The sequence below is a fragment of the Mesoplodon densirostris genome, chromosome 4 (assembly GCF_025265405.1).
Source record: "Mesoplodon densirostris isolate mMesDen1 chromosome 4, mMesDen1 primary haplotype, whole genome shotgun sequence".
Lineage (NCBI taxonomy): Eukaryota > Metazoa > Chordata > Mammalia > Artiodactyla > Ziphiidae > Mesoplodon > Mesoplodon densirostris.
This window is the reverse complement of record NC_082664.1, coordinates 134,197,136-134,223,397: the sequence shown is the minus strand read 5'-3', so window position 1 is coordinate 134,223,397 and position 26,262 is coordinate 134,197,136. Positions and strand designations below refer to the sequence as shown.

Genomic DNA, 26,262 nt, shown 5'->3' with positions numbered 1-26,262 from the left:
TATATACATTCTTTTTTGTGTGTTCAGTTAAACATATATATGCAAAGTGATTCAGTTATACATATATATACATCCTTTTTTTTTTTTTGTATTCTTTTCCATTGTGGTTTATCATAGGATACTGAATATAGTTCCTTGTGCTGTATAGTAGGACCTTGTTGTTTATCCCATATGCCCTTTAAATGGTTTTTCTTTTTGTTTCCAGGAAATATTGATGAAGATGTTGTGGTGATAGAAGCTTCCTCCACTCCCCAGATCACTGCCAATGAAGAAATTAATGTTACCTCAACTGACAGTGAAGTGGAGATAGTAACAGTTGGGGAAAGCTATCGGTAAGATTTTAATTCCTAGTTGTATATTTGAAGTTTTAAATGTAAATATTTAGACCCATTTGTGCTGCAGATATTTGCTTTTTTTTTCTTTACCTAGTTTTAGTGTATGTATACCAACCAGATTAGTGGTTGCCAAACCAGACTGTGTTAGATTTATCTGGGAAGATGATAAAATATATATTGTTGCCTGGATCATAGCCCAGACCAGCTGAACCAGAATCTTAGGAATCAGTATTTTTTTAAGCACCCCAAGTATACAGTGAGTGTTGAGTCATTGCTCTAGATAAACATCAGTTTTACTTGGTGTTTTATAAAATTGAATTTGTTTTATGGTTCAGAAAGTTCACAAACTCCTCTGAAATTTAGATGTGAATAGTACATAAGTATTGGGAATGATATTGGTATCTCATTAATACCAGTGGTGTTTATGCTATTATGTTAGGACAACTTAGTATAAAACATAGTTTTTGGATTTTTTTGTCCTTCACTCAGTAATTTTATATAAGCCCTGTAGTAAAAAATGAATGAGATATCCTCATTTGTTTTGATAAATAACTGGAAATGACATTGCCCTTTTGAGAATCACTTTGATGGAAAAAAAAAAGAGAGAGAGAGAGACCCTAACACAATTCATTTTGTGCTTTAGATGATTACAAATACTGGTAAAGGAAGCAGTGAAATGCTCCTCTCTTTCGTTTGATACACCAAACTGTGGATGAATCTTAATTTTTGTGTTGGAATGAATTTAGAAATGCATTTGCTTATTGTATTTTAATTTGTTATTGATTTTTTTAAAAAGCGTTCTTATTTTGGAAGCATGTTACAATCATACCTAGAATGTGCTTCTTTACTTGCTACTTTCCCATTGGAGTACTACTTCTAATGGCATGGAAGAGAGCACTCTATAATATATCCCTGTTTAAGTTTTAAATGATTTTCCCAAACTCCAAGGAAAATTGATACTCCACAGTACGTGCCACAGTTATTCTGTGACTGTCCATAGTGGTTGGTACAACACTGACTCAGGTTTTATGAGCTATAACAATTGTTGAAACTAAGGATCTGTTTTTTCGTGGAACTGGAGAACTTTCTTTTCATGTAGATGCTTAAATGTTCAAGCAGATGCATTTACATAGTGATAGACAGTGCTCTTGAAAAAGACACACAGTGCTCATTAGCCATATTTATTTTCCTTATGGTTACCTAGAATATTAACTTTGTCACTTTAGCTGGCTCTTGGCCCTTCCTGTTTAAGAGAGAATGTATCTGTGTTTCAGATCCCTTTGTGTCAGGATTTGACAGTTGCCACTAATTATAGGGGCGACTAAGGCCTCTGTGAAACTGTTCCTCATACATCAAGTTTTTTGCTGGTACTTTACTCAGCATTATATTTGGAGTTAGGACATCCTGTGAAGTTTTCACAGAAGTGCTGCATAGTGGACGTGAAAGTTTCTGCAGCTGTTAACAGCTTCTAAGAAATAATAGACTACTCAGTCTCTCATCAAAGACTCTTGGTTTCTCAAGAATTTTAAATGGTGATCATTCTTATCTAAAACCATTTCAGCTTGAAATATTTGTTTACCTTCATGCCTTAATCTATAAAATTCTTGCTGGAATACACGGTCTTTTTTTAAAACTCTGTCTCAGGATTTAACCTCTGTACTCCTGTTACTTGAAAACTTAATTTTAGAATTTGAACTTCTTTCTAAACTTTTAGGCTCTATAATTGCTGAGGCCATTGTCAGCTCAGTTTGAACTTTGGAGTTCTCTTCTGAGTGGTCAAGCTTACATGATGACTGCGTGTTAGTGGATCTGGCTCACTCTTTCCATACATAGTGACAATAAGCTTATAGGCAGTTTTACATTCAGTTTGGGCAGGAGAAAAAACCAACTTCGTAAGCCCCATCTTTCTAAAACATATTTATCTTTTTCTCCTTTGAAGCCTGAGGACTGCATATTCTACATACTATCCCTCTGGTACCTTAGTCCAGATCATTACAGTGAATCCTTTAAGAATTTTTTTAAATAAAATATATGCTGTAAGTAATTTAGTACAATACACATAATTAAAAGATGATAAAAGCATTCGGTGTCGAGGGTTTGTGATTATATGCCTTTAAAGCCTAAAGCAGCTCAAACGGTGATGTTTCTTATAGTAAACTAGCTACAACTATCCGTACCTCTCCTGATGGCAAGAACTCTCTCCGGTGCTTTGAATCTCTTTTAGACAGTCCCAGAAACTTAGCTTGGTTTGGGACTCTCAAAGCCATGCTTTGCAGATCCAGTCTAAACTAAACATAGAAGATCATGTGAATGTTAAATGTTTAGGGTGTTGATATTTTTGTTACTATACCTATGGTGAATAATTTTAGGTATTAACATAAAACGTAAATAATTGATTATAACCCAGGTGAATATTCAAAGTAAACATTGAAAAGGGAGCAGCATTCTTGAAACAGAATCCTGTATTTTACACCAGTGATTGGTCTAACATATCATTTTTCATTTTCTGAGGTCAGTTGATTGGTGAACATTTGTTGAACATTTAATTCAGCAGGTGTTTATTGAGTGCTAGGCATTATGCTAGTCAGAATTTTAAATTCTATTATGATTATTTCTCTGGAGAATTCTTTTTTTTAAAAATTTATTTTATTTATTTATTTTTGGCTGCGTTGGGTCTTCGTTGCTGTACACGGGCTTTCTCTAGTTGCGGCGAGCGGGGGCTACTCTTCATTGCGGTGCGCGGGTGCGCGGGCTTCTCTTGTTGTGGAGCATAAGCTCTAGGCATGCGGGCTTCAGTAGTTGTGGCTCACGGACTCTAGAGCCGAGGCTCACTAATTGTGGCACATGGGCTTAGTTGCTCTTCGGCATGTGGGATCTTCCCAGACCAGGGCTTGAACCCTTGTCCCCTGCATTGGCAGGCAGATTCTTAACCACTGCGCCACCAGGGAAGCCCCTCTGGAGAATTCTTGAATGAAGAATTTCACAACTTAGTTTGTAAGAAAGCTTATGATTTCTTAGGTAACTAAAAAATTTGTTATTTAAGGTCTCGTTCAACCCTTGGACACAATAGATCTCACTGGAGCCAAGGTTCAAGTTCTCATACAAGTCGGCCACAGGAGCCACGGAACCGCAGTAGGATTTCTACTGTTATACAGCCCTTGAGGCAGAATGCAGCAGAAGTTGTGGACCTTACTGTTGATGAAGATGGTAAGTTGGAGTACTAGCAGTGTAGAATTATGAAGAAGATTTGGTAAAATGAAGTATCTTAATATGCTAGAAACTTCTATTGCTGCTTAATGGTAATATATATTAAATTACAGGGAAGTTGCCAGGTATCCTAATGTTATTTTTCAATTAATATAATAACCTCAGTTTGTAAGTTGTGTCTAAAAATTCTCTCTGATTATTACTTCATTGCTTGGTATTTACTTTCTTATAAAAAATTATTTTTACAAGAGGTGGTTTGATCTATCCTCAGACTTATGTGTTATTGATACTTTCATTTATAATATTGTTATCATACTTTAACTTTGCTATGAAAAATAGAAACAGCACTTTAAAAATACAGAACAGGAAAGCAATATAACTGAGTTTAAATGGTTAATACTGGTTATTTGAAATGTTCAATTTGCTTTTAAAAGTTGTGTTATCCTTCAGTGTAATAATATGGTTACCTTATGTGCTGCTCAGCTTTAGTGTTTTGTTTTGGCTTACAGCTGCACCCAAGTAACTGAGGAAATAAAGCTAGAGTTGGAAAACAGAGGTTAGGGAAAGTGGTAGCAAGTATGAATATGTGAATACATATGTGAACTTTCCCTCATAGTGAGAATTGTCTTCAGATAGTAATAGTTACATCTTAGAAGGAAATGGTCAATCATAATTTCCTTAAGGAGACAGTAAGCCATATATGAATTTGTTAATTTTGGCAGTTAGCTATAAATTGGAAAAGATACATTCGCTAGGTAGGAAGAGTTAGGGGCCTTGTGCAATCAGCTCTTATATCGGCTGTTTGCAGTTTGGATGATCATAACTTTCAGAGTAGCAGTACTTTGGAATTAAGATGTTTATTAAGAGATCATTTATTCCCATTGTCTACATTTCATTTAACAATGTCTCGGTTTTTATTTTGAAGCACCATAAATTATCTGTAAGGCAGTGGTTAATACAGTAGGGATTCATTAAAGATTACTCAATTAAATATTGATGGCTCTTTTGGAAACTTTGTGTGTGTTGTCCCATGTGACACCTGCCATCCAGTAAAGTAATAAAAGGTGACAGAGTAGCCTTTTAACCCACTAGAATTTAGTTCAAACAGAATACTTTTACTTTTAGGTTAAAAGTATTCCAGTGATCAGCAGATGCCCCCTTCTCCCTACTGGTTTCTTTTAGTGGAAGGCTTCTATCTTATTAAAAATAAATCCAAAACTTAAGTTTATCAGTTAGACCAGTGGTTCTTAACCTACTGGCCATTTTGTGCCCCTAGAGACATTTGGCAATATCTACAGACACTTTTGGTTCTCACAGTTGGGAGAGAGTGCTATTAACATCTAATGGGTAGAGGCCGGGGATGCTGCTAAACATCCTACAGTGCAAAGGACAGTCCACCCCGACCCCCCTCCCACCTCCAACAAAGAATTATTCAGCCACTGTCAATACCACTAAGATTGAGAAACTGAGATAAACTATTTGCAAATCAACAGAGGTTCCTCCCTCCCCCTTTATGTTTAGGCAAATATATTTCTTTAAGCATCTGAAGTACAGGGTCCCATATAGACTAACAGGTACTATTTGTGTTTCAGGAATCAGCGTACCTTACTTCATTGTATAGAATAGTTGTCCTCTCATTGTATATCACATTTAAAGAGTGATAATTCAGGTCTAATTATTGTGACTATGCTTTGCACAGATTTATTCCCATTATTCTTAATTTTTAAACAATCATTTAACAATTAGGGTCTAAAGTATAACTCATTCATAAGTTAAGGTCTGCCTGAAATTTCTTTTAATTTCTACTGTAAAAACTTTAATTTTTATTAGAAAGCACTGATGAATATTAATATTGACAAAAAAATTGGGGGGAAAAACATACAAAAAGGCATGTAAGAAAGAAATTAAAATGGTTATTAAAAATCATAGCTAATGTTTATTGAGTGACTACTGCTTGTAAAGCATCATATAAAGTGCTTTATATGTGTGATCTCTGTTCATCCTAACAACAGTTCTCTGAAGAAAATTCTGTACTTTCCTAGTTCTACAGGTGGGGAAATAGAGAGTGGATAAGTAATTTATCCTAGATCATACTGTCAGTGATGAAATCAGAATTGCTATCCAAGCTGTGTGACTCTAGAATCCATAATGTAACCAGAGAAAGTACAATTTGTATACTGTTCTAACAGCCTGTGACAATGTGTATGGACATAGCAGAGGGACTTTTACTTTGCCTCTTTTCTTTGTGATCAGAAAACTTACATGGTCATTACCCAAAAAAACTATGTTAGTCCTTTGAATTATTGGAATATACATATATGTGCTGGGTTTTTTAAAATGCAGTAACATGCCATTTTAATGTTGCAGTTTAACTTTATGAAAACTTTTTTTTTACTGTATATTGTACTTATTAGAGGGTTCATATTTTGTCTTAATAATTATCATAAAAATGTTAGCTTTTATTAAAATATAACCCATTGCCTAATTTGTTTTGAAATGCTAAATAAACATTTTGTATATTGTAGAACCTACTGTAGTACCAACCACTTCCACGAGAATGGAATCACAAACCACAAGCGCTTCCATTAACAATTCAAATCCATCTACCTCTGAGCAGCCCTCTGATACTGCTTCAGCTGTCACTAGTAGCCAACCCTCCGCGGTGTCAGAGACTTCACCTATGCTTGCAAGCAATAGTATGAGTGGTACTTCTACAGGAGGTATGTAAAAAAAGAAAAAGAAAAAAAAAGAAGAGCGAGGAGGGGACTCTTTGTTTGAAAAAGGATTGTTGTTTTTAAGATTTTAGCTGTGTTAGCAAGAGTGTATTCTTAGAATAAGCATCATATGTGAACAGAGTGGTCTCTATTAGAATTAGACTATGATTTCATATTTGAGTCTGTGTGCTATATGTTACTGAAGTATTATAGCTCAACTGAAAGAGATGGGGGAGAATTGAATGGCTGACACCAAAAATACAAGCAACAAAAGAAAAATGTAGATAAACAGGACTTCATCAAATTTAAAATTTTTGTACATCAAAGGAAATTATAAGAAAGTGAAAAGATAGCCTACAGAATGGGAGAAAAATATTTAAAAATCATATATTTGATAAGGGTCTAGTATCCAGAATATATGAAGAACTTGTACAACTCAACAATAAAAAGAAAAGCAACCCAGTTTTAAATGGGCTAAGAATTTACATAGACATTTTTCCAAAGAAGAAGGTCATTTGTACAAATGACCAAGAAGCACATGAAAACATTATTAGTTACTAGGGAAAAGCAAATCAAAACCAGAATGAGGGGGCTTCCCTGGTGGCGCAGTGGTTGAGAGTCCGCCTGCTGATGCAGGGGACTCGGGTTCGTGCCCCGGTCCGGGAGGATCCCACATGGCGGCTGGGCCCGTGAGCCATGGCCGCTGAGCCTGCGCGTCCGGAGTCTGTGCCCCGCAACGGGAGAGGCCACAACAGTGAGAGGCCTGCATACCGCAAAAACAAACAAACAAACAAACAAACAAACAAAAACAGAATGAAATTCCACTTTACTCCCACCAGGATATCTATAATCAAACAAAACAAAGAACAGGAAATCAGAAAATAAGCAGGGTTAACAAGGATATAGATAAATTGGAACCTTTATTTTTCTTTTCATAAATTTATTTTATTTTATTTATTTTTGGCTGCGTTGAGTCTTCATTGCTGCAGGCGGGCTTTCTCTGGTTGTGGCAAGCAGGGGCTACTCTTCGTTGCGGTGCATGGGCTTCTCAGTGTGGTAGCTTCTCTCATTGCAGAGCATGGGCTGTAGGTGCACAGGCTTCAATAGTTGTGGCACGCGGGCTCAGTAGTTGTGGCTTGAGGTCTCTAGAGCGCAGGCTCAGCAGTTGTGGTGCACGGGCTCATTTGCTCCACAGCATGTGGGATCTTCCTGGACCAGGGCTCAAACCCATGTCCCCTGCATTGGCAGGTTGATTCTTAACCGCTGAGCCACCAGGGAAGCCCCTGGAACCTTTATTAATATCTGGTGGGAATGTAGAATGGTGCAGCCACTGTAGAAAACACTTTGACAGTTCCTCAAAAAGTGAAACATAGAGTTAGCAGCATATGACCCACAAGTCCACTCCTAGATTCGTATCCAAAAGAATTGAAAATAGGATTGGGAGTTTTAAAAAGTTTGATGATGTCATTTTCCCAATATTTTGTGTTGTTGTTTATTCTTTTGGTGTCATATCTAAGAAACCATTGCCTAACCAGAGGTCTCAAAGATTTACTCCTCTGTTTTCTTTTAAGAGTTTTATAGTTTTAACTCTTATCTCAGATTAACTGGGTCTTAAAGTAGTCTTTTCGCTCTTGAATGATGGCACAGAGATAGGAACTTGCTGTTTAGTAACAGAGACATCATAGACCCTATAGCATGTAGATTGACTATATCACCAATAATAATAATAATCACCATTAATAACGAAACCACCATATATTTTCTATCTTTTTTTTGGCTTTTTTTTTTTTTTTTTTCGGTATGCGGGCCTCTCACTGTTGTGGCCTCTCCCGTTGCGGAGCACAGGCTCCGGATGCGCAGGCTCAGTGGCCCTGGCTCACGGGCCTAGCTGCTCCGCGGCATGTGGGATCTTCCCGGACCAGGGCACGAACCCGTGTCCCCTGCATTGGCAGGCAGACTCTCAACCACTGCGCCACCAGGGAAGCCCATTGGCTTTTTTTTTTTTTTTTTTTTTTTGCCTTACGCGGGCCTCTCACTGTTGTGGCCTCTCCCGTTGCGGAGCACAGGCTGCGGACGCGCAGGCTCAGCAGCCATGGCTCACGGGCCCAGCCGCTCCGCGGCATGTGGGATCTTCCTGGACCGGGGCACAAACCCGTGTCCCCTGCATCGGCAGGCAGACTCTCAACCACTGCGCCACCAGGGAAGCCCCCATTGGCTTTTAATAATATATTTAATTCTTATAATATCCCTGTAACTTACCTCGAGCAGATTGGAAAACTGCTTGTGTCTGGTTTAGATCTCCCTTCCCTGGAAACTTGAGTCAAAGCCTGAGGAAACAAGGAGATTTCTCAGGGGTGTCTTTGAAAAAAAAAAAATGTAGGCAGAAGTGAAACGGGCTTTTATTTTGTTTATTGAGTTCACTGTCTTTCCTGGTAGCTTTATGTACCCTATGCTCTAGATGTTATGTGAAACAGTCCCAAGTTGTTTTTTTTTTTTTTTTTTTTTTTTTGCGGTACGCGGGCCTCTCACTGTTGTGGCCTCTCCCGTTGCGGAGCACAGGCTCCGGATGCGCAGGCTCAGCGGCCATGGCTCACGGGCCCAGCCGCTCTGAGGCATGTGGGATCTTCCCGGACCGGGGCACGAACCCGAGTCCCCTTCATTGGCAGGCGGACTCTCAACCACTGCGCCACCAGGGAAGCCCAAACAGTCCCAACTTTATTTCAATACAGTCTCAAAGCTTTTATTTATGTACTTATTTTTTAACACCCTTGTTTAGTTAGGATTCACATTTAATCTATTAGGTAGTAACTTCATTGCCTGAATGGCCTTCTCATGATATTACTCTATCTTTTAATGGCCACCCTTGGGATAGACTTGCTCATGTTGTATTTCTCTAGACTAGGAGAACCTTGTTCCAGGCCAAACTGTTCCTCTGTATGAATCTGATAGAAGCACATACAGACATTCAGATTACATTAGGGGCGTTCAATTCTGCTGGCTTTATTTCCTTCCAAGACTGTAGAAGGTCATTCACCTGTTTTCTTCACATCCTGTCATTACTTTGCACCTTCTTGTATATTTCCAACCTTGAATCACTTGAGCCATGTAGCTTCTCTCTTATCCGGGTACCCAAATGGGACTGGTAAAAATCATAGAACCATGCAGATTGATGCCTCATGAATTTATGGTATCTAATCTTGGGCTTTTGGTAATAAGTTGTCATAGTGTGATAAATCCCAATCGGTTCCCTTTCCTGCTCCTCAGTGTCTATTCCAAAATTCTCTTATTCTTCTTAAGACTCTCATTTCTGGAGGTAGGGGGGATAAAAAAAAATAAATGAAGGTTCTCAAGCATGAATACTTGTAACTTCCAGCCCCTTTAATAAAAACTTTTGTGTATTTATACCTATCCATATCTCCTAACTCCTGGTCTCTTAACTCCTTCTTATAGTTTCCAGTCTCTTTATCTATGCTCCACCTCCTGTCCTTTCTTGTGTCCTTGACCTTGCTTTATCAGTTATCTTGCCTGTGTCTTCAGCATCTTTGTTGGTTCCATCCCCTTCGTACACGCATATGTACATTTGTGTTAAGTCTATGTATACCTAAGTGGATCTTCTTCACCTTAAACTCCTTCATTTAACTTTAACTCTGACTCCTTTCAGAAAAACAAACATGATGTTTAAAAATCTGGCAGTAATTTTCTTCTCATCTTATTTTCTCCCAGGACTCTATTTTCATCCCTTCTTTCACTCGTCCATCTCATAACTGTAGGTGTTTTCACATACCACCAGTATGCCGATGACTCACCGTATTGTGCTTCCAGAACACTCTCCTTGTTTTAAACTTTCATATCCAACCGCCTCTCCTCTGGACCATTCTGCAGTCACCTCGAACTCAACACGCCCCAATCAGCTTATCATCTGTCTGACTTCTCAATGTTCTTAGCTTTATGCATATATGATATCTTATATATTCATTTATTCAGCAAGTATTTATTGATTGCATACTATGTATCAGGCACTGTTCTAGACACCGGGAACACAACATAAACAGAGCTAACAATTGTAGTGGATAATAATAGCTAACATCTGTTGAACTCATAATATTGGTCAATAATTTACTTATATTAACTGATTTTTGTAATAACCTATGAGGCAGATTCTATTGTTCTTTTCCTTTTACAGGTAAAGTAACTTGTCTAAGGTTATATGATAGTGGAGCAAGAATTCAAACCTACAAAGTCTGACTCGGATCCTGTACTCTTCCTTTATGCCAGGATTTCTCAACCTTGGCACTGTTGTCTTTGGGCTGGACAGTTCTTGTGTGTGTGTGTGGGGGGGCTTGTCCTGTGCATTGTAGGATATTAGCAGCATTATTATTATATTTTTAATTAATCTTTATTAGAGTATAGTTGCTTTAATGTTGTGTTAGTTTCTGCTGTACAGCAAAGTGAATCAGCTATATGTATACATATATCCCCTCTTTTTTTGGATTTCCTTCCCATTTAGGTCATCACAGAGCATTGAGTAGAATTCCCTGTGCTGTACAGTAGGTTCTCATTAGTTATCTATTTTATACATAGTAGCGTATATATATGTCAATCCCAATCTCCCAATTCATCCTCCCCTTCCCCCTGCCCCCCCGTAGCCATAGAAGCATTCTTGGCTTCTCCCTACTAAATAACCAGTAGCACTACATCCCCTCCAGCTGTGACACCAAAAGTATCCCCAGGTGTTGCCAGATATTCCCTGGGGGGCAGTGTTGCGCTATACTGTACCTAGAACCTAGTGCTTCTGTTATAATACTGGTTGATGTCTGTTCTAAATTTTCTCTGTACTTGATGATGAGCTCCTTGAGGACCAAAGATCAAGTCTTTCTCTTTTTCAGCACTAAGCTGCAACCATGCAGGCATGCCTCTTTTCCCTTGTGAGGTTAGCTTAAATTTAGCAAGTGCTTATTGAACCACCTACATTGTGCAGGCATGTTTCTAGTTTCTAGAGATAAAACAACAAAGGCAGACAATATCCATTAGTTATTTTAAAGGCCAGGACTTTCATTTTTCAGTACCTTTGTAGATCCTTAACCATGTCATTATTATGTATAAGACTTGCCAAATAAATGAATAAATGCATGAGTACATCTCAGTAATCCTCCTAGAATTACAATAAAAGTATTTTAACCAGCTTGGTGTCACTGGACTGTGGAGTTAATTCTTCTGGTGTAGATTCGCGATTATCTATTTTTAGTGGCCACTCAGCGGCCTAATTTTAATAAAAAAGGCAGTGTTTTACTTACTCAGTCAGATGTCTTTGTATTTCACCTCTACTCTGTGGCAATTTTCTTTGGTCAATAACTCTTGAACAAGAGGAGATTCAGTTGTCTTTACTTTGGATTGCTACCTTGTTTGAGCAACAAAGAGCTTCTGGACTGTAGGAAAATAGATATTAATTTAATTGGAAGCCAAAACTGTACCATAAGAAATAGAGCTATAAGGTCAGTCCTCTTTTAGGGGCCATACTGTTAATCATATAACCCCTTAAATACATGTTCAGCCTTAAGGATATTAAAGTCATTGGGCTTCCTCTTCACTCACTCTGAGTTTTGTATGTGAAATAACTGAAGACCAAGAGGGCACATCATTTCCAAACAGGTTAAGTGTCATATCTGTTACTTTAGTCATGGCCCTAGCAGTCCCTAGATCTCTTGCTCTGGTTACAGACTCATCTCCTGAGTCTTAGAGTTACACATAATCCTCAAATAACTGGGTTTGTAAAATTAATGTGTCATAGTTGGAAGGAATCATGAAGGTCATTTAGTCCATCCACTGAATGGATTTAGTGTCCCAAAGGTTTTCAATTTTCTTTTCTGAAGTAACACACAATAAATGACATTTACTTGTGTAACACTTTGACGTGGGGGCTGAAAATGTAGGAAGTAAAGTTCCTATAATAATGATATTGCTGTAAATCTTACAGCCTTTGGGAAATAGCTACTTAATGTTTGATTCAGCATAGCGAAGATAGGCTGTTGATCATGGTCAGTTCCAGGTATGCCAGTTGTGACTCTGTCCAGGTTACTAAAGAAATTTAGAATGCAAATGAATGAAAGTGATTTAATTATAGAACTGACTTTGAATCTGCTGTCACTTATGTTTTAAAAGTGAACAGCTTGTTGACTTTCATTGTTTTTTGATACAAATTATTTGTAATATTTAACCTCTCAACTGATGATAACAAGGTAGTACTAATTCCAGGAGGCTATTAGAGATTAGTAAGAATTTGTAGTTTTTTTCCATCCAGGTTTACAGACTCCTGAATTCTAGTTCTGAGGTTAAGAACCTTTACAAAAGGGTTCAGGAAATTAGCCCAAGTAGGCCAGAGTAGGAACTTGGGGTGGGGGGAACCAATATACATAGATTTAGAATAGAGATACTGCCTAACAGGGTTTAGATCACAGACTTTGCCCAGAAGAGAATCAGCAAAAGCTGGAGAGGACGTGTATGGGAGGGCAGACCCAGGAGAATTACAGGGAGGTGTACTGCAGTCAAACCCATCAATCAGAGCCTGAAGCATCCCCACCCAGATTCATTTATGTGAGTCTATAAATTCCCTTTATTGTTTAAGCCAGTTTCGGTTGGATTTTTGTATTATTTTTAAAGAACCAGAAAATTCCTAATTTTGGTACATTGGCCCAGAAGAGAATAGCTATGTACTGTGAGCCAAATAGGAGCAGGGTATCCCTGGCATTGGTTACTCTAGAAAAAAGTCTACAACAGTGGTACTCCAGAATCCTAAGGATTCTGAGGAGATGCCTCATGAGTCACGTGGGGGTGGGGGAAGGGAAGGACAGGGATTTGGGTTTTCCACTCTTCTAATTTTTATTTTTAGGTAAAAAAATTGATCTCCATTTTTATCTGTTTTACCTAATTTCCACATAACATGTAGTTTGAGGAAAGGGTGCTTTTTTTTAGAGGAGTTTGAAACACTAGGATAAACCTTCTGGGGACACTTTCTGCTGTTCTTTTGGCATGAAGAACATACCTTCACAATAACTCTGGGCATGTGACAGAGCATAATCAGGACTCAGATATTTCATACCTAGAAGATTAGTATCTTTTCTAACAACAGCCATGCAAGGCAATTATTGCTACATTTAATAGGTGAGAAAGAGGTTAAATAACTTTCTTAAGGTCACATTGCTCCAGATTAAACAGGCTCAGGATTAGAACTCAGGCCCATCTGACTCCATGTTTTTTCCCACTGTTCAACCTTGAGTCACTAGATCATTATAAGAGACCTTTAATTTTCGACATAGTAGAGTCTTATTTCTTATGTTCTGTTGGGTCTGAGTTTAAAGACCAGAGGAAGGGAAAAGACATTGGAAGTTAGTGAGACTTAGCCAGATATGCTCTGAGTTGGGTGGTTATGTCTTTTAAAAAAAAATAAATTTATTTATTTATTTTTGGCTGCGTTGGGTCTTCATTGCTGCGCGTGGGCTTTCTCTAGTTGCGGCGAGCGGGGGCTACTCTTCGTTGCGGTGCGGGGGCTTCTTATTGTGGTGGCTTCTCTTGCTGTGGAGCATGGGCTCTAGGCACACGGGCTTCAGTAGTTGTGGCATGTGGGCTCAGTAGTTGAGGCTCACGGGCTTTAGAGCACAGGCTCAGTAGTTGTGGCTCATGGGCTTAGTTGCTCCGCGGCATGTGGGATCTTCCTGGACCAGGGCTCAAACCCATGTCCCCTGCATTGGCAGTCAGATTCTCAACCACTGCGCCACCAGGGAAGCCCGTGTAGTTATGTCTTAAGAAGATAAGATCTTAAGAAGTACATAGTAGTCTTCTTTATATAGGAATGATTTATAATATTAGAGGCTCATGGAGCTCAGGAGAACCTTAGCTTTGTTGCATATAATGGAAAGACTCCCATGATATTTTAGAGTTTTTAAAATACAATTTAAAACTAATAATTTATAATGACCTAGGAAAAGGTGATCTATTTCCATATTTAAACATCATGGTAAATATAAGCCTCCTAAAGCTTGCCTGAAAATCCCAGTGAAGATCACTGCCTGAAATTACAGGATATGCGTGTTAAGAATGTGACTGTATCACATTATTATTTACAGATATTTGAATTCAGTAATCACTTCTTAATTATTTACTTATTTATACACATTTATACACATATATGAAGTATACACTTTCTTTTACGCAGTGATATTTGATCATTTGGTTCTATGTATTTTTTCGTTTCAAGATGACTCAAGGAGAACTGCATCTAGTGCTATAACGGAAACTGGCCCTCCTGCAATGCCAAGGTTACCTTCCTGCTGTCCCCAGCACTCGCCATGTGGAGGGTCGTCTCAGAGTCACCATGCATTAGGACATCCACACACAAGTTGCTTTCAGCAGCATGGCCACCATTTTCAGCATCATCACCACCACCATCATACCCCCCACCCAGCTGTCCCAGTGTCTCCCTCCTTTGGTGATCCTACTTGCCCTGTGGAAAGACCTCCACAAGTACAGGCACCTTGTGGAGCAAATAGTAGTTCTGGTACCAGCTACCATGACCAGGTATGTGGAATTTGATGAGTTCATCTTGATTTTTTAAAATTGTGGTTCCTTCAGGAGAAAAAAAAAAAAAACTAATGATAAAGTTTATATGCTAAATAAGTCATTCTTGTTGCCCCTGCAAGAGTGGCCTAGTTTAATGATGTGTGATTTTTTTAAATTAAGTATTTAGGATTTTCTCATGTAAATTATTGCAACTAATTGAGGGGGCCAGGGATGTAGAAAATTGGACGTGATACTAATTTTTATTCTGGACTGTTTTTAGGTGTTTTTAGTTAAATGTAGGTGGATCTAAACCTTTGGGATTTTATTTCAAACAAAGTGTAGAAGCTGCAGTGTCAACCTAATTCATGAGAAATTTGGGAGTTCTCCCAGTTTTTTCCTCCTCTACCCTACCTCCTATTCTGGAGCCTCCTTATAATCTCCACTCATCTAGAAATAAACAGCCGTCTCAGATGCAGACCTGTGACATAGTTTCTCAGGAGCAGATGAGGTTTTTAGTTTGTGGGAAATTGAAATGTCAGCAAAAATTATAAGAAATTTTTTGCTAATTAAGTAAATTAGTTGATATTATTAGTGAGTGCTTGATATGTCAAATAATATTAAATTAATATTGGTGACCACATGGAGTAAATAAAGTGAGGTGTTATGTGCTATTTTAACTTTTGCTCCGTCGTCTCTGTGTATAATTGTGACGTAAACCTTGGTGGTGCATACTTTAAAAAGCAAAACATGTAATTTAAAACTTTAAGTGACACGTGCTAAAAAATGTGCTAGAAAAAAGTCAAAAAGAAATTCAGAGCAGCTGCTTTACTGTACCCTCTGACCTTTCCTAAAGTACTTGCTTCATCTTTTAAATTTTTGCGGGTTATCTCTTCTGGTTCTGACAAATTAAAAGTAATTAAGAAAGTGGGGTGTTCCCTTAAGAAGAAAAAACTAGCTGCTGATACCAAAAGGAAATTTGAAAGGGTTTAGTAGGAAATATTATTAAAGAGATTTTAGATGATGTTTTGGTTCTGATAACAGTTCTAAGTATTAACATCTATGGATTGTCTAGACCTGTTCTACCTCTTGGGAATGAGGAAGGAACCTGAGTGAGTTAATTAGAGGAAGAATCTCTTTTGTGTAAAATATAGATGTAACCTACTCACCTATATCTAAGTAGAGGTATTTGGACTGTACACAGAACTTGAGAAGAATCAGCAGGATCAGGCATTCAGTGGTTATAATGGGTATGAAGGTAAACAAAGAATGAGGTTTTGGAAATATGAACGGCTTGTGATTGATGTAGCTATTTCTAGGACTCTGAAATTAGCCACATGCTCATGAGGTAGCCTCGTATAGTCTCCGTTTGAGACCTGTGTGGACACAGCAGGAAGTTGAGGAGAGGCAGACTGATCTGAGGATTTATAATTGTGTGGATGTCTTATGATTGAGTGTCAGACTGTAGATAGGCAGAGAAAGATTGGGGAGGATTAGGCTTGACGAGAGGAGTTGCAGTAATCACTTGACTCTGTACTCTACTACTCCTTTTGATGTAGCTTTCTCTTTTGAGAGAATAGTTTAATTAGTGCTGTGCACTACTTATGAGCTGTGTAAAGTAATATTTGCCATTTCTGTGCCATTTTGCTTACCCTCCCTTTTCCTTCTATAATAATAATTGAATAAACTGTTGGAATTGTGAGGAAGAGGGTTCTCTGTGTTGATTTTTCCCCTTTTCTTTTTATTCTCTACTTTTAACTTTACCCTCGGTTCCTTCTAGGAGGACCTTCACCCTACTTAACTCACTCTCCGGGAGTGTTCTTAATCACTGACTGGAGAAGAAGATAGGAAATTTGCTCACCTTCATAGTATGTTGATATTCCAGTCCATTTGCCAAATTTTAGCCTAAATAGGAAAATACGGAAAGGATTTGAACCATAAGTAATAATTCACAATCTTAAAATATTACTCTTAAACTTTATTTATTCAAATTGGGAGCATATATTGTATTTGCCAACTCAAAAGAAAGAGCTGAGACATTTACTTAATTGATTGTAGACACATAATATAGAAGAGGAAAGTAGCTCTTTCTTTTCACCTTCCTACAGCTTCTCCTGTACCATCATCCTCCTTCCCTTTTAGTATCCAGAGTTTCTCATGTTTCTGTTATCCTCTGAGCTGGGAGGCCATTGAAAGTACAAAGACAACTCTGTCTCTAAAAAACTAATAATAATAAAATAAAACAAATTTTAAAAAAGTACAAAGACCACTATGGTTCCTCACTGGACTGGGTAACCTGGGCCTCTAATAAATGCATTACCCTAGCTTTCCTCACTGCTAGCCCCTCAGCTTTCAGTATTGAACAATTCCTGCATGTGATTCCATATATAACATCTTTATTTTCTTTAATCACATTTTAAAACTTACAGCTGTACTGAACACTAAGCAAAGACTTGTATTTAAAATACTTAAGAATATAAAGAAGCAATTCTGTTTTTGTAATCTGCTCTAGAGTAGAAGGTAAAGTGTTTTACTAAGCACTTTTCAAAGTGCTTAGGGGAAAAAACTTAATTACTTTTGAGTAGAGATGGAATCTAGACTCTTTGATTTTCCAACTTGGTAAATGGGCCTTCCCTAAAATTATATTCCTAATAAAAGTAATCATGGTTTAATCTTTCTTTTTTTTGAGCGAAAAAAGTATGAGGAAAAGCTAGCTAATGGTTTAGCTTGAATAATCTTAGGCCCTTTGTTATCTTGGATAATGTTTGCACTATTAGAGTTTCAGTTGAATGCTTGCTGTGTACAGTTTAAAAACAGAACAGATTTTTACCTGGAGCCTTAAATGTTTTCAGTGGTATGATTATATGTTTTGTAAAGGAGTCCTAAATTACCAGTCAGAATTTTGGGGTAAAGGAGGATATGGAAGTATAATTTAAAAGTTTCTTTCTCTCTTAAAATCTAGATAATGGAAGAGAAACAGATCTTAGAATAATATATTAATTAACTTTTGTTCATCTTACAGCATGATCTCATGCTTGATTATTTAAAATTGATTATAGGTTTTAAGTGTATAAGCACTACAATTTTTACAGTCCAAGATGCACACAGTATCTTCTTGGTGCTCAGTAGGTCTTCACACTCAAAATTTTTACCAGTTTTAAATTCATAGATTCTATTTTTCTAGATTGCATTAGGAGTACTTTCATAATATAACATGAAACAATGTTTTGACCAAATTTTAGAAAGATAAAACATAGTTCCTCTTTATACAGCAGGCATTGCCAGTAGACCTGAGCAGCAGTGGTATCAGAAGTCATGGAAGTGGTGGTTTTCATGGAGCATCTGCCTTTGACCCCTGCTGTCCTGTTTCCTCTTCCCGAGCTGCAATCTTTAGCCACCAGGCTGCCGCTGCTGCCGCCCCGAGCCAGCCATTATCAGTAGATGGTTACGGATCCAGCGTGGTTGCACAGCCCCAGCCCCAGCCCCCTCCACAAGCCTCGCTGTCATCTTGCCGACATTACATGCCGCCTCCTTGTAAGTATGAATTTAACAGGCAGAGGGCTTAGAGGCACATAGATGAAGCATCGTCCTCTCATGAAATAACCTTTCAGTAATACTAGTTTATAAATGTTTAGTACCTCCTTGGCCTAAGAGTGGAGTGTTCCCTATTTCATCCTCCCTTTACCTCACGTACCCAGAACAGTCTTCTAAGGCAAAAAGGGCAGATGTTGTTGTAAAAGGTCTGGGAAAATAATAAAAAGTATATTTTGTCTGTTTGACATACTAACATTTACATTTTAATTAATATCTATGAACTCGTACATTGAATGGCACCTTAGATTCCTATAAAAGGAAATTTTAAGGATTTATCCTTTAGGAGTAAAAGGAAATTCGAAAGTTTAGTAATCATTTCTACACATAGGAAAGTAAACTTTGATTAATAATTCTGAAGCTTAACTGAGGCACAAGAGAAAATTCCTTGACAGAAAGCTCTGCCAATTGCAGAAAGGTTTCTGTACTCATTTGATGCAAGCAATTAAAATAGAATCAGACATGGCTTGTCTAAAGAAATTGAAATCTATGAGATACCATAAGAAATGAGAAATACCCTTAGGCTGTGTAACATATATTTATTGCTCTGTTAAATCATAGGTTAATAATCAGATGGAAGCTTATTAAGTACTTTGATTTAAAAGAAACACTGAAAATTCATGCCAGGGGTAAACCAGAAAGTTGGCAAGGAAATTTGCTTTTGTTTTGATTACATACAAGGGATAATTTTCAGTTATATATCTTCTTAGATCTCTTCTTCCAGTCCTATAATTTTTAAAATCTGGGTCCTGCAGGCACAGCTGGAGTCAACCCAGAATTTGTACAATGAAATCTGGTGATATATCACTTTTCAAGAATGCAACTTTAAAGTATAACGTAGAAAAAAGCTTTTGAAACGAGTTAGTTTTTGCAAAGCATTGACCAGTGGGCAAATTCTGTGTGTGAACACTGGTATGATGTACAGGCTATTCTGTAATACTTGTTGATATTCATCTTTAATTGATTATCTTTTATTGAGAACTCAAAATGTGTGGTTTTCTCCCCCTCCCCTTTAAAAATAATATACTGAATCAATTTATAAGTGTATCCATTCATCTTTTATGTCCTAATAAAAAAATGTTTTAGACTTAAACTTGTTTTACTTTTATCATAAAAGTAACTGGTGTACACCCTAAGAAATTCAAACTGCAGAATGATATAAAATGAGAAGTTAAAAGCCCTTCTCCTTTCTTCCCACTAATGCTAATACCTCAGAGGTACCAACTGTTTATAGTTTATTATAAAACCTTTTGGAAATTTTCTTTCTCCACACGTTATTATGACATCTCTTATTATGACATATCTCTCCTTTTAAAAAAAATGGGATTATATCAAACATAGTATTTGCCTCTTGCTTTTTCATTTTTGTTTTTTTAAAATTCAACAATACATCTTAGATTTTTTTCATATTAGCATATAAAAATCTAGCTCATTGTTTTTAATACCCTCATAATATTCCATTGTATATTAAATTAGTCCTCTGTTGATGGACATTTAAATTGTTTGTAGTTTTTTAGTCTGTCTGTAGGGTAACTTCCTGGGAGTGAGATTGCTGGGTTAAAGTGACATGCTGAACTTTTAAGAAGCAAGATCAAGAACTTTTTTTGTTTGTTTGTTTTTACTTGCAAGAACACGTAAAATAGAGAAGAAGGGAAATGGTCTGTGGGAAGGCAGAATATGTCATCTTTATACAGTGGTTAGTAATTGTTTTATTTAGATAAACAGTGTATTATAATGATGGCTGAATTTTTCACCACACACAAAAACTGGCAACTATGTGAGGTGATGGATATGTTAATTAAACTGATTGTGGTAATCATTTCATGTGGTATACATGTGTCAAATTATCGTATTATACACTTTGAATATATTGTCGTATTTGTTAATTATACGTCAGTAAGTTTGAAAAAAATAAAATGATTAATGAAGAGTTAAAAAACGGATTCATTCCAAAACAAGACTTTAAAGTTTTGTTATATTTGTGAATATTTTTTCTTGTATAATGATTATAGAAGTAGAAAACCTTGACATGAAACTGGGAAAAATGCTCTAAATTTGAGGAAGGATAGTTAACAATGATAAAACTTAGTGACTTCCTTTTTGATGACCAAGGAGTACTGAGCTTTGTGACTTCTTAGCGTAAAGCATTGATTTGAAAATATAACTTTTAGAAAATCAGTTTAAAAATATGTCACAACTTACATTGAGCTTAGTGAAAGTTTCCTTTAAATATTGTGAATATTTAGTGACTATTTCCTTTAAATATTTCCTTTAAATAACAATACATACTAGCAAGGTTTCCTCTGAAGTATGGCTGAATGAGTCCATGGTTACCTAACTTTCACCACTGATACATGAATCAAAGCAATTAAAAATTGAAGGCAGTCTTTCTGTAATGAAACTAGAGAATGGCTGTAGCTCCATACCAGGCTACCAAGAAAAATCTTACAAATAAAATGAAATTAGAACTAAAATCCAAAGAGGAGACAAACTTATTTTTAGACCTCAGACAGATGCATATCCCTTAGAGTAAGAGAGATACATATTCCTCTGAGGGACCTTTCAACAGTCACTTTGCAACATAAAGATTCAGGATGAAGAAATGGACGAAACCATCTTTATGGAGGCTGATTTCCGTGGCAAGTTCCTGGCAGATATACCCCCTTCTTCTTAATGTAGCACCGGAAAAGTGGCATGGGGCAGGAGGAGAAGTGCGCTAATGAAAGTATATGTTTGCAGTTGTGCCTAGGACTCGCAAGTTGCTTTCCTCTTTCTAGTGCTCTATAACCAGTAAATGACAAAGGAAAACAAGATTTATGTATTTATAAATATATAATTTATACATTTGATTATACAAAAGCAAAATACTTGAGTATGGCAGAGTAAAACTGACAGGAGACAATTTGGAAAAATGTTTATACTACCTTTTTATGACAAAGCTTGCATGTATGCATGTATACAAGGAATACTTATAAATCAACAAGAAAAAGGTGAACAATAGGCCAAGAATATGAATAGATAATTCTGGGAAGAAATGTAAGTGATAAATAAATACATAATTTTTTCTGGTTAGCATTTGAAAAATTTAGTGATAGTGTAATTAGGCAGGAGCTCTCATGTACTGCTGATGGTAATTAATTATGTAAACTTTGGGAAGGGTGTTTTGTCAACCAGTATCTGAATTTAAATTATTCTCTCAGATGCAGAACTGCTTATAGGAATTTATGCTACAGAAACTCTCTGTGAGCAGTGTGTGTGTGTGTGCGTGCATACACGTGCATGCGTGTACACACGCTTGTACATGCATGTATGAAAGAGCACAAGGGAAATCATACAGATGTTTATTGCAGCTTTGGATTACTTCCAGTTTTTATCAGTGGCAATTTCTTCAATAAATTTTGGTGCATTCCTATAGTGGAATGCTGTGAAGCTGTGAATGAAGTAAAGCTATATATATTGACCTGAGAAGATACCTATGATTACTCAAAGAAGAAAGCAAGATGCCAAACAGGACTAAGCAGACTCAAGCATTGATAAAGTATTCATAAAAATTAAATATGTGCTAATATGTCTGTAAAATATAATAGGAATGTATTATGCCAATATGTGCTCAACTCTATGGTGCCTGTGCTTTTCTTACAGATGCTTCTTTGACAAGACCACTTCATCATCAAACCTCTGCCTGCCCCCACTCTCACGGAAACCCTCCTCCTCAGACTCAGCCTCCGCCTCAAGTGGATTATGTTATTCCTCATCCTGTACATGCTTTCCATTCTCAAATATCTTCTCATGCAACATCTCACCCCGTGGCACCTCCACCTCCAACGCATTTAGCCAGTACTGCTGCACCAGTCCCTCAGCATCTTCCTCCCACACACCAGCCAATTTCACACCATATTCCAGCCACAGCACCTACAGCACAGAGACTGCATCCTCATGAAGTGATGCAGAGGATGGAAGTTCAAAGAAGGAGAATGATGCAGCATCCAACGTATGTTTTATGTTTTTAAAAAAATAATCACACTTTATTCTTTTGCCTTCTATTTCCATTAGTCTTTAAACCTGTAAAGTCTTTAGAATTGATGTAGCTATCCTCAATTAATAGTGATGTAACTTAATCCTCAGTTCACTGGGAAATTAATTCTTTACTAACCAGAATGTTCCTCCATCTCATCCTGAGTTGTAGGTGCTGACAAAAAAAATCTATATCAGGTTATTTAATAAAATCAAAGCCCTTTCAGGATATAACCCAAGGTCATTTATTCTTGCAAACTAATCTCTTGTTTGTTTCTTCAGTAGTCCATACTAAAGATTAATGTTAAAATTGGTGATCCTGAGTAATAAGATGTAAAGTTATTAAAGATTGAATTTGATTTATTTTATTTACCAACCAGAGGGAAGAAGGGTAGAAGTTAGTAGAAGTTTTCAACAGCTGATATTGAAAAACTAGTCTTATTAACTTAGTTTATTTATAAATTTAAATATTAAGATATCCCCCAAACATTATGAAAAGACTATAATTGAACTTTTTGTTCCCTTTTGAAAATTCAGGATCTGATATTCTAATTTAGGGCAGCGTACTTTGTTGGTCTTATTCTGCCTGCCTGTTTTGGTAAATAAAGGTTTGCAGGAAAACAGCTACACTTGTTCATCTATGTATTGTCTGTAGCTTCTTTCACACTACAGAAACTAAGTTGAGTGGTTGCAACAAAGACCATGTGGCCTATAGAGCGAACAGTATTAACTATTTGGCCCTTCCAGAATGTTTGCAAAACTCTTGATTTAATCAATAATCTGGCACTTGTGTAACTTCTTTCTTTAGTTATATAATTTAAGGTTATATTCAGAATCTCTGGCTGTTTCTGCCATTCTAATATAGTGACCCTTTATATAGAAAGTTGCCAATTTCATATTCATATCTTCCAGTATCTAGAAAATTAAGATTAAACATGCAAAATCTGTAAATGTGTTCGAAACTAATAGTAAGAATTAGACTATAAAAAATGAATCCCTGGAACTTTTTTTCTTAAGTGCCATTTGTTTAGTACTTTATGACCATTTACATTTGTAAATTTGACAGACTTTAGACTAGAAAGAGAAAATATAATTAGCTGGGATGACAAAGTGTGAATGGAGGTAATGTCAGTTCCCTGGATGTGTTGACGTGTGTTTGAAAAAAATGCACAGGGTTAAAATTTTTTTCTTAGAAGTTTTATCCATTAAAATGGATGAATATTATTACAGTATAAAGGTGAAGCAAAATAAAAGTTTCCATTTTTCTGCTTTATATGTTTATATAGAATAACTTATTTGTGCCTGTAGCATATGCTGGAGTATTAATTTTTAAAATTTTATTTTCATTTAGTTCCTATTATTCTATTTAAAATACTTGCTGTAAAGCAGGTATGCAAGATAATGTTAAAACTGCCTTTTTCCTTGGGTGATATTCGGATTGGAGGCATTGTAATAAATGAGCAGTGAGAATTTGTGGGATTATGATTATTGATTTATTATTAATCATTAAATTATTTTATATTACATTTTTATAATTTATGGAATTAATTTCAAGACTAATCTGTAGATGTTTGTAATAGTAATACTATATTATTTTTTCTACACTAAGAAATAACCAATTATTCAATTATTTCCAGTGGTCTTTTTGTGTTCTGTGTTTCCAGGCGGGCACATGAACGCCCCCCACCCCATCCACATAGGATGCACCCAAACTATGGTCATGGGCATCATATTCATGTGCCTCAGACTATGTCCTCACATCCTCGACAGGCTCCAGAAAGATCTGCCTGGTCAGTATCTTGTTTATTTCAAAGCTATGCTCAGTTTCTTGTGGTGGAAACCTGGAAGAGATACTTTGTAGTGGAATGCCTAGAGAAGGGTAGTGTGGAGAAACTGAATTCCAGCTTATCTGTGAAGCACTGTCTCTGGGTGAGTCCTAAGAGACCTGGAGAGGAGAGAGTAGCAGCTTGAGTTCTGGGGCAGGGAGCGTGTCAAACAGGAGCAGAGCTTTTTGTTGTTGTTGTTTTTCAGGGATCTACGGTCAAAAGTTAACTCCCTAAACGTTTCATAACTTCTTTATCCACCGCCCCCAACCTTTATACTCACATTTGCTGTACCACCCTTAACCCCTGCTGTTGACAGGGGAAATCCAGCCAGCATCCTCTAGGCTTGTGTTCTTTCCTAGAGAAATGGAAGCAGATTTGCATTAATTTTCTTTCTGGATCTGTTGTCTGTAGGCAGTCACTGAGATCTTGATCCACAATGACTTTTGAGACAAAACATAAAATGAGAATAAATAAATGAAGATTTGGCATTTACCAAATTTTACTCTTTCTAAAATTTTGTTTACCCTTGCTTTATAAGGTAATTGTCCTTGATGCCAACAATCCAGAGGCATTATCCAACAAACGGAAGACCTGGGAGCGCATTCATGTAAACCAAAAAAGTAAACTCTAGTCTATATGCTCCTCAAGAAGAATCAGACTTTTAGATTGGAAGGAGCCTTAGGGGCCATCCATTGTATTCCCTTCCTTTGTGAGTTGTGAAGCTGAATGCAAATGCTTTGCTCCTCACACTCACAGAATTGGATCTTCGGATTTAATTCCTAAAGTGAATTTGAAATTATTAGTTACATCCTTTGGGCTAAATTATCTTTTTTTCTCAGCTCAGATAAGAATCTTCAGATTACTTTTAAAAATGTAAACATCATCCCCCATTTCTGTTGATAATAAAGACACTGTAAGGATGTCTAAAATTTAAACTGTTCTCCTCTTTTGTCAGGGAACTGGGAATTGAAGCCGGAGTCACTGCAGCTACTTATACACCTGGAGCATTGCATCCTCACTTGGCTCATTACCATGCACCACCTCGACTTCATCACTTGCAATTAGGAGCTCTTCCTTTAATGGTAAAATAGGAACATTTCAAAATTCTGACATAGTTGCCTTCGAAAACTATTCTTCCTTTTCTAAATTAAATATTTTATTGGAAATATTTTAATGTATTAGTTGTTAATAGGTGTTTCAGTAGAAGTTGAGAATTATTATTATTAGATTGAAACTGTGCTATAAGAAGGTATTAGATATATTAAAATATGTGCTTGTATTTGCATTGTAAAAAAAACTCTTCTTAATGTAAAAAATGACAAATTTTTTTCTTTTTATGTGAAGATGACAATCTTGATCCACTCTCCCTAGGACATGTGCTTTATTTTGTTGTAAGTGGTAATGGGTCAGTTCTAATGCATTCATACTTTATTTTCTGATCAGCAGAAGGACTGTATTAATTCTCTGTATCTGATTTGAACAGATTCAGATTTTGTTGATCCATTTTGAGTTCTAAAGAACAAATTCCGCAAAAATTGAGTTTGCTCTTCACATAATACATATTGTGTGGTACAGAGAAGTGAGTAGTTTTGTCTTGTAGGGGTAGAGGCACTGCAGAGAAGGTTGCCAAGACACTTTATTATACATGCAGCTTCTAAGCAGGCTTTGGAAGAATTGAGAATGGTACTCTTACAGTGGCTACAGCATGTAAAGAGCTTTCAAATAGCATAAGCACAAGGAAATCCAAGTAAGTTGGTATTTCTAGATCTTAGGGGTGAGGGTCATTCAGCAATGAAATATCTGCCCTGCTAGGAAACTAGGACTCAGGAACCATTGAAAAGGGAATGTCTTGATCATATTTATGTTGTTAGAGTGATTTAATCAGATTGTAGTTAAATAGACCCCCTCTTTAGTTGTGTGTAAAATAGATTTCATGGTAGGAGAAGGATACTGGTTAGGACATTATAGTAGAAGAGATAAAAGTTGGTGAATGCCTGAACAAGGGCAGTGGCAGTTGACATAAAA

The 26,262-nt window shown here is 36.8% G+C and overlaps 1 protein-coding gene across 6 annotated transcripts in view; it reads left to right on the top strand.

Moving 5' to 3' along the window:
* Positions 1–26,262, top strand: part of RNF111 (ring finger protein 111) — an 81,726-nt gene that overhangs the window by 46,409 nt on the left and 9,055 nt on the right. For 4 of the 6 annotated variants that reach the window (XM_060097277.1, XM_060097274.1, XM_060097273.1 and 1 more), the window contains 8 exons: positions 206–332; positions 3,379–3,542; positions 6,068–6,262; positions 14,508–14,827; positions 18,079–18,340; positions 22,040–22,388; positions 24,049–24,201; positions 25,193–25,319. In XM_060097277.1, coding sequence (XP_059953260.1) covers positions 206–332; positions 3,379–3,542; positions 6,068–6,262; positions 14,508–14,827; positions 18,079–18,340; positions 22,040–22,388; positions 24,049–24,201; positions 25,193–25,319 — 1,697 coding nt within the window. The remainder of the gene's footprint in view (positions 1–205; positions 333–3,378; positions 3,543–6,067; positions 6,263–14,507; positions 14,828–18,078; positions 18,341–22,039; positions 22,389–24,048; positions 24,202–25,192; positions 25,320–26,262) is intronic. The other 2 variants (XM_060097276.1, XM_060097275.1) reach the window with 1 other exon arrangement.